At 45.9% G+C, this 12,549-nt stretch overlaps 1 protein-coding gene and 1 long non-coding RNA gene across 2 annotated transcripts in view; one reads left to right on the top strand and one right to left on the bottom strand.

Moving 5' to 3' along the window:
* On the bottom strand, positions 1-9,013 carry LOC139813247 (uncharacterized). The gene is made up of 2 exons (XM_071778631.1): positions 7,604-9,013; positions 1-2,695 (listed from the first exon to the last, which is right to left on the bottom strand). Exons 1-2 carry the CDS (start codon positions 8,487-8,489, stop codon positions 1,761-1,763), a joined length of 1,821 nt encoding a protein of 606 aa, XP_071634732.1. The 5' UTR covers positions 8,490-9,013; the 3' UTR covers positions 1-1,760.
* Positions 4,775-12,549, top strand: part of LOC139813248 (uncharacterized) — a 24,818-nt gene continuing 17,043 nt past the window's right edge. The window contains exons 1-2 of the long non-coding RNA XR_011732092.1: positions 4,775-7,067; positions 9,573-9,860. This is a non-coding gene — a long non-coding RNA (uncharacterized lncRNA). The remainder of the gene's footprint in view (positions 7,068-9,572; positions 9,861-12,549) is intronic.

Consider the following 12,549-nt stretch of genomic DNA (forward strand, 5'->3'; position numbering starts at 1 on the left):
GAAAAACCGGAATTAAGTTTGATTCTCGATTTTATTTAAACGAGAAAAATGTCTCTATACTTGTTCTTTGTATCTATTCGTAGCAAAGAAAAATTAATAAATTGTAAAAATAAAATATACTCTATTGTATTTTTAAATTGAACTCATGCTGATATCGCATTCAATACTTTATAATCGTTGTAGCGGCATTATGGCATTAGACAGCGGATAAGATAAAATTTGTAACTTCACCCGGCAGCGCGGAATTGTCCCATGGCAAACGCGGACCGTGAACGATACGAGATATTGTTGTTATAACACGACGGTTCGAGTGTGGTAAGCAAAATCGATCTTTATCCTTGTCGCACGTACCAGGGATTATTTGTATCTATACACACTGGATGAAGGTTTTTACGAGCGTAACGTATGATTTTTATTTTACACAGGAACGATCGCTACGTTCCGAATGTGCCTCGTTTTTGCGATCAGCACGAAACATTGCTCACTAATTTTTTTTTCGACAATTGCAATCGCTGCACTCTCACATGCATTCTCGCGTATTCATTTACACGCACGCACCTTACTGCTATATATATAAGAGCGTTTCTGATAAAATCTACTTCCCTTTAAGACAAAAGTTTCTTCCGTCGCTTAACCGCGGCGACGAACGGAGTATATTACAAAGGTGAGAAAACGACAAGGACTCGGGTGTTCGTGTTATTCTACTTTACTTGGAGAAAAGTACCGAAGTCTTTTTTATTGGATGAAGAATTACTCGCGCGCCAGTTCCGGACAATAATTTACGACTCTGTTTAATTTTTACTACGCAAAGCTCAAAAGTGAGAGGCGATAAGTGCAAATTGGAGAAGCAAAAGCAATCAAAACTTTTTAACGAAGTTCCGCCTTCTACCATTCCATCTTCTGTCAAATGTCAGGTTACCTTTTGAGAGACGAGTGCGTACGTTTTAAAAAAGACGTTGTTCTCTTCACTACTAGTCCAAAGCTCGACGTTTAGAGGAAAATACTCATGGAATTTAAATGTTTGTGTCGCGTTGGAATGATACGTTTTTTGAACGTCACCCTACGTAAACCGATTATGCTATCGAGTCGTTCCACGTGCGCAACGGGAAGGCAAAATATAACATTGGGGGCGCTTACGCGCCCCGATCCAACAAACGAAAACATTACACCCATCATCCAATTCAATACTTAATTAGGTTCCAACAATTTTCTTTTTAGACATGTATATATAAAACAAAAATCGGTTCCGACACCAAAATATTGTTCAGTAGTATCTGTATTTTGAAAACAACATAAGTCCAGGAATTAAAATTATTGAAATAAACAAACGCTAAATGTTTTCTTTTAATTATAAATTGCTTTTAAGCGGAATAAGAATAAAAATTAATTTTTTTGTCTTTTTGTTGTGTATATAATATATCCTATTGCCTATTTCTGCAAAAATTACGAACTTATGCTATTTTCAAAATGGCCAATTTATTTCTTTATAATGTAAAAAAGATACGTACTCTTTGGTAAAAAACAATTTCGATGACCAAGAGAAATGATCACCAAAAGAAATGACGAATTGTTGGCGAGCTCGTCCGGATGATACCAATAAGAGCTTATAATTTTTTTTTCCTACGAACGTGTACATCTGCGTTTCTTCATATCCTGGTACTTTTCTTGCCACGGCCGGAAGTACTCACACGAGCCTACCGTTTCCTTGCCGAGGACTACAAAGGCGAGGACGTTGACATAGAGTATCATCGCCGAATTCGCTACGCGTGCGGATGCGTATGCGGATGCGGATGCGGATGAGACGAGAGAGCCAGGCCGGTGGAGGAAGGTGTAGAGGTTGGTGGTGGTCCTGACGCAGTCGCAGCAGAAGTCGCCGACAGATGATGGCCGAAGAAGGTCGGTCCGGTCGGCGGATAAGGTGGGGCCGCCGGGTGGTAGTATCCGGGCGGCGGCGGCGGCACCGGCGGCGGCGGGTGGTGTACGTGGGCATGCGGGTGTGGGTGCGCGTGCGAGTGTGGCAATGGGTGCTGGTGAGGATGCGCGGCGAAGAGGAAGGCGGGCGCGTACGGCGACGGATGCGGTGGCGTCGTCGGCACGGTGGGGCTGTTCACATCTAGCCCCGGGTTCTGCTTCTTCCATTTGGTCCGCCGGTTCTGGAACCAGATCTTCACCTGGGTCTCAGTCAGCTGTAACTCGAGCGCCAGATTCAGACGCTCGCACACGGACAGGTATCTGGTCGTCTTGAACTTGTTCTCTAGCCTGACCAGCTGTTCATATGTGAAGGCCGTCCGCGCTCTTCTGGGTTTGCCGCTGGTATTACTATTACTTCCGCCGCCGCCTCCACCACCACCACTACCACCACCACCACCACCACCACCACCACTGCCGCTAGTGCCGTTCTGTCCGTTTTGACCTTGACCCTGACAGTTTTGTACCTGAACGCCACTCGACGATGTAGACGACGACGACGATGATTGCCGTTTCTTGCAGTTCGTTGTAGTCGTGTTGGTACCGCCGCTAGTTGAATTTTCCCGTCCGACACTGCCCGAATCCTGATCCACGACTCGCATTTCAATTTCCTCGTCTTCCTCTTCCTCCTCAACGTCTTCCTCCATTTCCTCCATAATGGTGTCCGGTGTACCTTCCTCATCTTCCTGGCCGCTGCCGCAGGCGAACTCGCCCCGCGAGTCGCCATCTGAAAATAATAACTGCGGGATCACTTTTGTGTTACGTGGATGAGAGGTAATCACGAAGGGAGAAGCGATGATACGGGATCGGTGTCGGATGACGAGGATTGATTATACGAGGGACAAAATTGCGGCGTAGACGTCGCATTGTACGAGGTGATTCTTACAGATTTAACGGAAATTCACTTCACTCAGCACACGTACTACGTTTCTTTAATTTAATTTGCTGAAATTTGATTTATACCAAAAGAAAATTGACTTCAAATTCTCGAAAGATATAATTGTGAAAAAATATGATAACAAAGCACGTTACATATTTTCAAATTGAAGACTTCTATTATTAGCTTTTCAGTGTACATTCTATATACATAATATGCTGATAGATTGGCATATAATTTTGTATCATCTTTTAACTATAACAGAAATTTTAGCTATTAGTAATCAATTAATGACCTGTATGCGTTCGTGTCGCTTACCGAGCAATGTTTAATTCGAATTCTTATTCGTGACTGAGACGATTCGTCACGAGGAAGTATCGCTTCTTGCATCTCGCGAAAAAGCCGCATTGCGTAGCCGAGTCGCCGATCGAGCCTGCGAGAACGGAACGATTTGAGCGCGAATCAGAGAAGAACAGAGAAAAGCGGGGACGGAGGAAGAGAGAAACGGCCAATCGTTCGCTCAATGAGAGAGGAGATTGGAGATTCAATCAGCACGCAGATGTCCCGGGGACAGATATTCCCTGGCTCTGGTCTGTAGGGGTTGGGGTGCCCCTGGGATGCCGCGAGTGGGGATAGCCTACCGAACAAAACCAGAGAGACAGAGAGGAAGAGATAGAAAGAGAATGACATAGAGAGGATAGGCGGAAAGTGACGAGGACGGTACGTCGGCAGTACGTTGAAGGCAGTAAAAGAGACAGAGAAAGATGGAGTAAGCAAGGCAGACCGAGAGAGAAAGCAAGAGGGAGACAGTGGGACTTTATCCGAATTGGCGTGGCTCGTGGCCCATAGCCTACAGCCTAGCACAGTGCCTGGGGGTTGGAAGTCCGTAGGGGGCGACGGATCGAGAAGGTTTACGCCGTAATGGGATTTGTATCTCGTTAACGCGCGATCGTTCTTGCCCCGTCGTACAGGCCGCCAAGCGGCTACCTTTTCCCATCTCCCCATCTCTCTCTTCGATTCTCTCTTTGGCCTTCTTCCCACTGACTATATACCGTTCTCGTATAACTCGGTGGTCCCCACATCGAGATATACCTGGTCGGCGCCGATTGATTGCGTCTAATTGAATTGCGTAATTTATATTGTTTCTCCTTCTTCTCACTTCATCACTCGTCCGCTTCACCGAGGATTGCGTTTTGTTTTGTCAGCCGGAGCATTTCGCGGTCTTTGACAATGTCAGGTGTGCCAAGTGTATCTCTTTTCGAATTTTCTCCCTCTCGCTCTCTCTTTTTCTTTCATTTCTAATGTCAGTACGTTCTATATCTAGCGCGATAAAATTTCAATTATTGTGATGTAATTTTTTTCAAACTATTAACAATTTAAATGTAACGCAACTTAAAATTGTTAAATTTATAAATTGAAAAATATATGATGAGATTGGAAATACATATCCAAAATGGAAATTGATTAATTAATCAATTGTCGTGGCTTTGGGCTACTTTGAGTATAATTTAGGCTTAATTTCCACAGAAATTAGATTTAATAAAAATATTAGTACTTATTGCAAAATGCTGTCCTGAATTACGCATTTGTCCTAAAAAATGTAATGTATATTTGTTAATGCAAATCTGAAAGAATAATGAAACTATTTTCTTGAGAGCAGTATTATCAACGTCGTTTCGTCGCCTAATAGTATGACAGCTGCGACGATATAAAATTAATTGAGTTCATTAGGAAATTAACGACTGCAGATTCTGTCACTGCGTGTTTCTGTCATTGCGTTTTTATGGCGGTAGAATCGCCGAATGGAAGACCATTCATATCGTTTAGATCTTCTTCATTAACCACGATCAAGCGGGTTATGTGCGAGCGAAGCGATCGGGGATGTATGCCGAGTCCCTAAGGGATACGTTAAGGGTACACAAGGGGGAGAGTCGATCGCAGCGTGCTGCTGCGACAAAGCAGCAGACACGGGAATACTTATCTCATTTCGGTTTTCCTCATTAAACACAATGACAGTGTTTAACGACAAGTGGCACGATTGGGAAATACGCAATAAACAAGATCCCTAACGGTCCTACATTGCTTGTGGCAATAAATTTGCGATATATATGTATGTATAACATAATTCTAATAATAACATGTAATTGATATTTAAATACTCTAACGTAATTACTCTAATATCGTGTATAATAATACGAATACGTAATAGTAAATCCTCTGTGAAATACATATAATTTTTACAAGATCCTTAAAATAGGATCGATTAAAATTTATTACATTGAAAAGCAGAAAATTAACCCCACTCGCGTATTGAATCACACAGGGATTCTTTCATTTGTAATAACGAATGTAGCAGCTGCGAGAAGCGATATGCGGATCGGCGCGATCTCTCAGGGTTTCCGAAGCGTACGTAAGATAATTATAAATTTCGTCGAAATCTAGCGGAAGATCCCGGATCTCGGATCATGAACGCAATGCTCGGAGGGGTGACTTTCGTGGATGCTGCGACAACTAGGAGGGGTAAGGAGAGGGAGAACATAAGCGGGAAAGAGAGAGAGAGAGAAGTCATTGTGATGCAGAAGAGCCAATTTTCTGGGCGGCTTGACGCGATGCGGTGCGATACGGCGCGATGCTGCGCGATTATCATAACAACCGGCGATATTATTCCATGCGGCGGATCCGGGCGACGGGGGTGGAACGGAGATCCCGGTGGCGGCAGTCGAAACGGATTGGCTTGGGTCTGATGCACTTTTAATGGGAAGCGGCGACCATCCCGGTAAGATGGATGAGCCGACAATCGTGTAATCTCGATTTCGACGGCTGCGATCGATCCGTGCGTCCTTTTCTCATCCTTCTCTCTCCTTTTTTCTTTTTTTCCTGGCTTACGCTCCTTCTTCACCCGATGATAAAAATACCCTTAGCCCTGTGCCGACGCGACGCGACGCCACGGCGGGCGGCCTGGACCGTCCATCGAGATGCCGATTTCGCAAGCATCCGGTGTCCCGTACCGGGATAAAGGAACGACGATGACGGGGTTCAAGGACTGGTTAACGCAGATTAGCGGAGCAATTTGTCACGCTCCGACAGGCTGCCGCCGCCGCCGTCGCCCGGTCGCTACCCCTGCCCACCTCCGTCGTCGCTGCTTCTGCCTCGCTTCACCCCTTCTTCGGGACGCTTCTTCCGTCCCTTATCAGCCTGCAGAACCACTTCTCTCGTCTGCCCGCCAGACTCCATTAAATTCGAAAGTCAACTGTGAAATTGGGATCCTCCGCGGCAAACGGTCACCGAACTCGTCCAATCCACCAACGATAAATTTCCCTCATCGTTGCAAAGTTAGGATACGAAGGGGCGACAAAAAACTATGTATGTAACATCGATGAAATTGGGATCGACTTAATCGTTTACATATGTAATACGAGGCTTTTGCGATTCCTATAATAAAATAACGCAGGCGATTGATGTATTTAGCATAGAATTGGAATGAAATATATATAAATCGGGGTATAAATTAAGTTCTTCGTCAGTCGTGACGTTGCAATTATCCTATAATTAAGTTAGCGATGAGACTTTTTTTTTAAAGAAATATGAATTCTCTGTAAAATAATGTGCTTTCAATATTAATTATTCTATATCAGGCAAAATATAAAAAAAATTTTAATGTAACCTTTGGACAATATACATATATCTTGTAATAGCATCTACTCGTGTAGACTATTTAACACTGTAAATTATTTTAGCATCATATTCCCTCATATAAATTAGCGCCTATCACGTTACCTGAACCCTGTGTAGCTTATACATATCGCTTATGCGGTTGGACCGCGGCTGTATTAACATTATCAAGAACGACGTTAATGAGACGCTGGAAGAGTTTCATTCTCACGTTTCGAGTGAAATATCCCTACGTCGTCACTTTTGCCGGAATCTTCGTGTATCGTCGTACACGCAAATAGCCCGACAGCTCCCAAAATTGCACGATCGTCGGAGAAGAAGTCCTCCTTCTAGCGTCTAAAGTTAGAACGAGGAAGAAGCGAGAGAGGACCAGTGAAGCATCAAGGGGGCTAAGACGCAGTCGCCGGACGCGAAAAAAGATTGCTCGAGAGATCGCGCGAAACTCTAAAGAAGACAGCGATGTGAAAAGTACCATTTTTTTTCAGTTACAAACAACTGCAAATAATACCGTGTAGCGTGGGATCCTGTGAAGATTTTTCTTGTTTTCGAGGTAATAAATTAATCCAATTACTCCATTTTCGTATTAAAAGCAATGCTCATAAATGAAACATTTCTTTTATGTATTGATTATCCAAATGCTTATTTTGAGAATGGTCTGTGTATTTGTTTGTGTATTTTTTTACGATTATATGAAAGACGAATTTGCGAATATATTGATTTATACATATATGAAGAACTATTATATACACCATCATTTTGCAATAAGTATTATTCTGCAATTTTTAGGTAGGTTTACTTTCAAGTCAAAATCAAAGAAATTAAGTTTATTAAAAAAAAAATGATGACTCAAGTTTACTGGCCGACTCTCTCCCTGTCTCTGTTTCAACCAATTAAATTCTGACTAAAACGCACCGCTTAAGACATCACGTGTTCGGTTATTCTTAGTTCATTTGCTGAGATAGCGGCGATATGTTTCGGCCGTGTGACGCGGATATGTCAGCGCTCCCTAATCGAGAACGCCAATCAGGCGCTCTAGGAAGCTGCGTGAAGATAACAAAAGACGAAAGCAGAAAGCTTATTATTCACCTTCGTGCACGCTGCCGGCGCGCCGGTGTCGGCGATGCTGCACACGATTATGGACGACGCGACCACCGGTAAATTTGTTCGGATCGAGGATATTTTCGACGGAAAATGCGAGGCACCGCTTGTTGTTCGTCTGCACCGTGCTTGTGGCGGTCGTAGTAATGCTACCTGTCGACGTGCCGGTGGTGGTGCGCGCCACACCACCGGAAGTGCACACTGTCATAACAGCCGAGCCGGTAGCGCCGTGTCCGGATATATACAATGGTGTCCCATGGCTGGCAGGTCCGTGGCCACCACTTTGCACACAGGTAAAAGAATGCACGCGGTTGGCGAACGGATGAACGAATTGCTCCGACGCGACGCCTCTCGACGAGGGAGCCGTGAGATCCACCGGGCTGCTGGGATTACTCTCGTCGGCGTCCTCCCGACACACATCAACCTCGATATCCCCGTCCTCGTGGTAGCCGCCGTTTCGATGTCCTTCAGGCTGGCCTTCTTCCTCTTCCTCTTCTTCTTCCTGTTCCTCGTCGTCTTCCTCGTCCACAACGACATTCCTCCTGTTTCGCTCGTCTTCGACTTCATCCTCTTCCTCATCATCCTGCTCTTCCTCCTCTTCGTCATTCGGCCTTTTCTCTCTGACCTGCGGATCCGTTTCGTGGTACTGATCCTTCTCGACGGCAGTGACGGATCGCAGGATCGGTGGGCTCGACGGCGACTGTTGCTGCCGTACGCTATCGAATCTCGGAAAGGATTCGCCGGTGCGTACGAGTAATACAGGTCTCCTTTCCTGCGATGGTAACGATAGACTGGCACGCATGTCGGTTTCCTCTCGTTGCAGGACGACCGGTCCTAAAGGCGACACGGTCCTGCCTTCCTGCATCCTCCACATTACCCGCTAGTAAGAAGACGATCTTCTTTTATCTAGTCTCGCGACCCTTCATCCTCGCTTCCGAAAATTACAATCACTCTCAGAACCGTTTGTATATTCCTTTTATCGGCGAACTTCACTCTTACCGATTGTGATCGACCACGTCAACGTTAAATCCAACGCAACTCCTTGAACTCCACTTTCCTTCCTTGAACGTCACTAATCCTGACACGATCAATCTCGTCACTAATTTGTTACATTCGTCGCAACAGTGGAACAATTGACGAACGCGAGACCGATTGGATATAAATTAAATTGCACTTTCCGAGACCAGATGTGACGAATTGTCGAAGCTTCGCGATGTCAGGCAAATCGTGGATTTAGGATATCCCTCGCGGCATGGACGCGCGATTAGCAATGTCTTTGGTGGCTCGACGCGGCGCGCGTACCGTGGCAGCTATTCTACGCGAGAGTCCCGCGTAGAGCCATGGTGGCAGAATTGGTGGTATATCGGCGTATTATTAGCGCCGAGGAGAGAGCCGTCGCACGAAGAGCGGTGGCACCGTGGGTCCAAGTAGAACGGCGAAAGCGGGGGTTTGTTCCGCCTCAACAGGGCGTGGTTAACCCCGCTCGTACTACCCAAAAAGCTGCCAATGGGCGTGCCGGACGGTTTTCCGCTAGGGGTTGCGCGCACACACGTGCTTTAACACGCTCGTAACCGAGAACCGCACCGCGAGGACCGGCGTGCCTCTGTGTTGGTCGCGTGTGCATCGTTGCACACATTTACTCAACCACACACACACACACACACACACACACACATATATATATATATATATATATATATATACGCACACAAACGAGACTGTAATATGCTACATGAGCGCGTCGCAGCCCTGAATGGACGAGGCACGAACACGAGGACGAGTCGCGTGCAGACGTCTCGCGGTGAGCTTTCGTCAGATACTCGGCTGTGTACACACAGGTACCACTTCCACCCTCCCTCTCCTCCTTACCCCCTTCTCGTTTGCGCGTCTCTCCGCCCCTTTCCGCGATCGGACCGGTTCTCTCTAAAGTGGTTTGTCTTTGATTTAACCACCACAGCGACTCCGTCGAGCGGCGCCGATGAAGGAACACCTTTTCCCTCCGAGCACACGCGAGCGGCATCGGGGCATCATTCGTTGCGCTCGGGAAGGAAGGAAGGAAGACAGAACGTGTGGAGGAATTGCGTGCTCGCCGCGTGTATACGCGTTCGCGAAACGCGAAACGCTCGGTGGGTTTGGCGATGATCATCGGTGTGTTGTCGGCGGTGGGGGCGGCGCATCGCGGCCTCTTCAACGGTTGTGTATAGCGATCTCCCTGTGTATAGGGTGGAGAGTATAATCGTGGTAGGTATGTACACGGGGCGCAGGTATCTTTCTCTCTCTATCTCTCTCTCTCTCTCTCTCTTTCTTCCATCCTTCTGCGATTGCGGGGAGCGGGTGTGGATGGTACTAGCGATCAAATCAGGACTAACACACAACGGCCGAACGACCGACCGTCCAACCGACCGACCGACGAACGGACGGACAAGCGGACGGATTGATGTGAGAGCTTGGTGCTGATGCCGCTCCGCTCTTAACTCGGTGCACGGATATTGTTTACCCGACCATTTAGGTAATTGCTGGCCTACCGCCCTGCCAGCCAATCGAACGTAACCGGCGGATGTGTCTGCAATACCGATTTCCTTCTCTCGCCCTCTGTCAACTCCGTCGCTCTGGTGATCTTCAGCTCTTCTCGTCTCACTCTAATTCCTTGTCTCTCTCTCCCTCTCTCTCTCCTTTTCTTTTCTCTTCTATCTCTCTCGTTTACTCTTCGCTACCCCGCCGATCCCTCAATCATCATCAAATTAGCTCGGGACCAATTGTTCGGCGAGATTAACACCGTTATTGTCACGGTGATCGATTCTTTCCAGGAAATTGGCGAGATTGGAAAGATACATACGCTTTACCGAAAGATTGTGACAGTGAAGCGTTTTGACAGTTTTAATGATTGCTGTTTTATTGTTTCGATGCTGTATTCGGTGATAAATGTTCGACTAATATAATGCAGCAAGCTCTAAGCGTTTCATACGCGATCGGTTGTTGACGCGAAATTGAAAATATGATTGAGCTTAAAATAGTTTTATAGATGATCCGTACGTCGCATATATACGTTTGCGAACGTGAATATTCCATCCTATAAAATTATGACCATGATGGTGATCACATTGGATGACAAATTGGATTAAGGGTGCCTCGACTAATTCTCAATTGTACCGTCTCATTATTTGGTTAGCGCTCGAGTGAAGTAACGGTGCAGTAGTTGAGCCGCGCGAGAAGGTATCGCGGTGTTATCATGTTCCGCGAAAACTAATTATCGCGGGTGCCGTAGTTAATGCGATAATAGACCTTTTATTCATCAAGTCCGACCGTTTTGTTAGCCACGTACATTATATATACATCGCAGCTTGTTCTGCACATACGGACACCCCAGAAAACCAGCACACTATTCTTTTCATTTATATATTCTCCGAGGTTTGAAGTAATTTTCTTTTTAAGAAAAATTTTCATCGTCGTTTCTTCAGTGCTTTAATATTAAATATTTTCATAGATTATTTTCTAATGATGATTCCATTAAAGTAAAATTCAAAGAGTCGCTGTTCTCATTTGCACGCTTGAAGCATTATTCATTCGAGCGTGTTAAACTCGTCAAGCTACGTACCGGTGGCTTCAAATTAATGGAAAAATCCGCAGCTAAAAAAACCGGAGACGATTTTGGAACACCCTTTGCGTTCTCGGCTTCAGAAAAAGATAGAAATACGCTCTTCTCATTCCATCTTGTCACGTAAACGGACGAACGTAATAATTCACTGCGCGTTCCTGTCTACAAAAATATCGCTTTCACGACGCCTTTCTTGAAAATGTCATTCTAAACTTAATGTCAATTATCCGCGAACAAATGAGCGCGGTTTTACTCGCGTCACTTAGGGCCGATTTAGTCGACGTCGCGACAGTCGCGACACTAATCTTTGTTCGTTATATACCTCTTCTCTCTTCAAGCTGTAGCGAGCTATAATTTGTACGAATAATAATCACGATTGCACAATTACGATCGAAAAAAATATCTAACGAACTACAATCGGCGCAGTTAATATATATATAAATGAATTTTAATTTTCCTAATTTTTGCGATAAAGGTATGGCGTCGTAAATTTTTACAAAAATTTGCTGCGCCGTTTGTGCTTCATGGACATTTTGCAAATCAATATTTTAATTGCTGCAAGAGATAAAAAATTAATGTACTTGGTAAGCGTCACGTACGATGGATCGAGGTCATTGGCGATGCATTCCGTATGCATGCACTGTTTGCCACTCGATTTGTAGTACGCCAAAACTTAATTAATAATTCAGGACGCTAATGTAACGCATACCAACGCACGCCATCCAGGTGCCTTAAGCACCGCGTTGCTCCGTCTCCGAAAGGCAGTTAAACGTAACTTAAAAAACCTTCATGAATAATCGTGCACATTGATTACGCGTCCGATGAGAATCGTAGCGCGATTCTATTGTCGATCATCGAACGCTAGAGAGCATCCCTCGCGTCATTATGGCTCAGGTGAGCGTCGGAGCCGGTGGATTACTCCACCTGCCAAAGTGATGTGGGTTTAGGCGGGGATCCCTAATAGTTCTGAAACGGTACGCGAGTCGGGAGGTTAGCTAGTTGGCGAGATAGACATGGAGCACGAAGGTGGGATGCGACGGTGAGAGGGGTTGATAGAGCGATCGAGCGGCCGAGCGGGGCGAGGGACGAAGGGTGGCGGGGTGCTCGGCACGGAGATCGGACAGACCAGCCGTGACCAATTTGCGCCCGTTCGTGCTCCCGATTCTGATCCCGATTCTATCCGTTCGCCGCACACAAATACACGTACGAGTACCGTGCGCGCGCTGTTCGCACACATATCGACGCGCGACCCCCTCGATCTTCCCTTCTCGATGCCCATGCACCCCCTGTCTCTTCCCTTCCGCCCACTCTTTTCCCATCCCCGCCTCCTTTCCCTGTA

Source organism: Temnothorax longispinosus, chromosome 5 (genome assembly GCF_030848805.1).
Source record: "Temnothorax longispinosus isolate EJ_2023e chromosome 5, Tlon_JGU_v1, whole genome shotgun sequence".
Taxonomy (NCBI): domain Eukaryota; kingdom Metazoa; phylum Arthropoda; class Insecta; order Hymenoptera; family Formicidae; genus Temnothorax; species Temnothorax longispinosus.

Bases quoted from the DNA above. Each gene is read 5' to 3' on its own strand.
- LOC139813247 (XM_071778631.1), bottom strand. From the start codon at position 8,489: ATGTGGAGGATGCAGGAAGGCAGGACCGTGTCGCCTTTAGGACCGGTC. The intron at 2,696-7,603 runs GTGAATAATAAG...TATTATTTTCAG, and splicing joins CGCCGGCAGCGTGCACGAAG to ATGGCGACTCGCGGGGCGAG.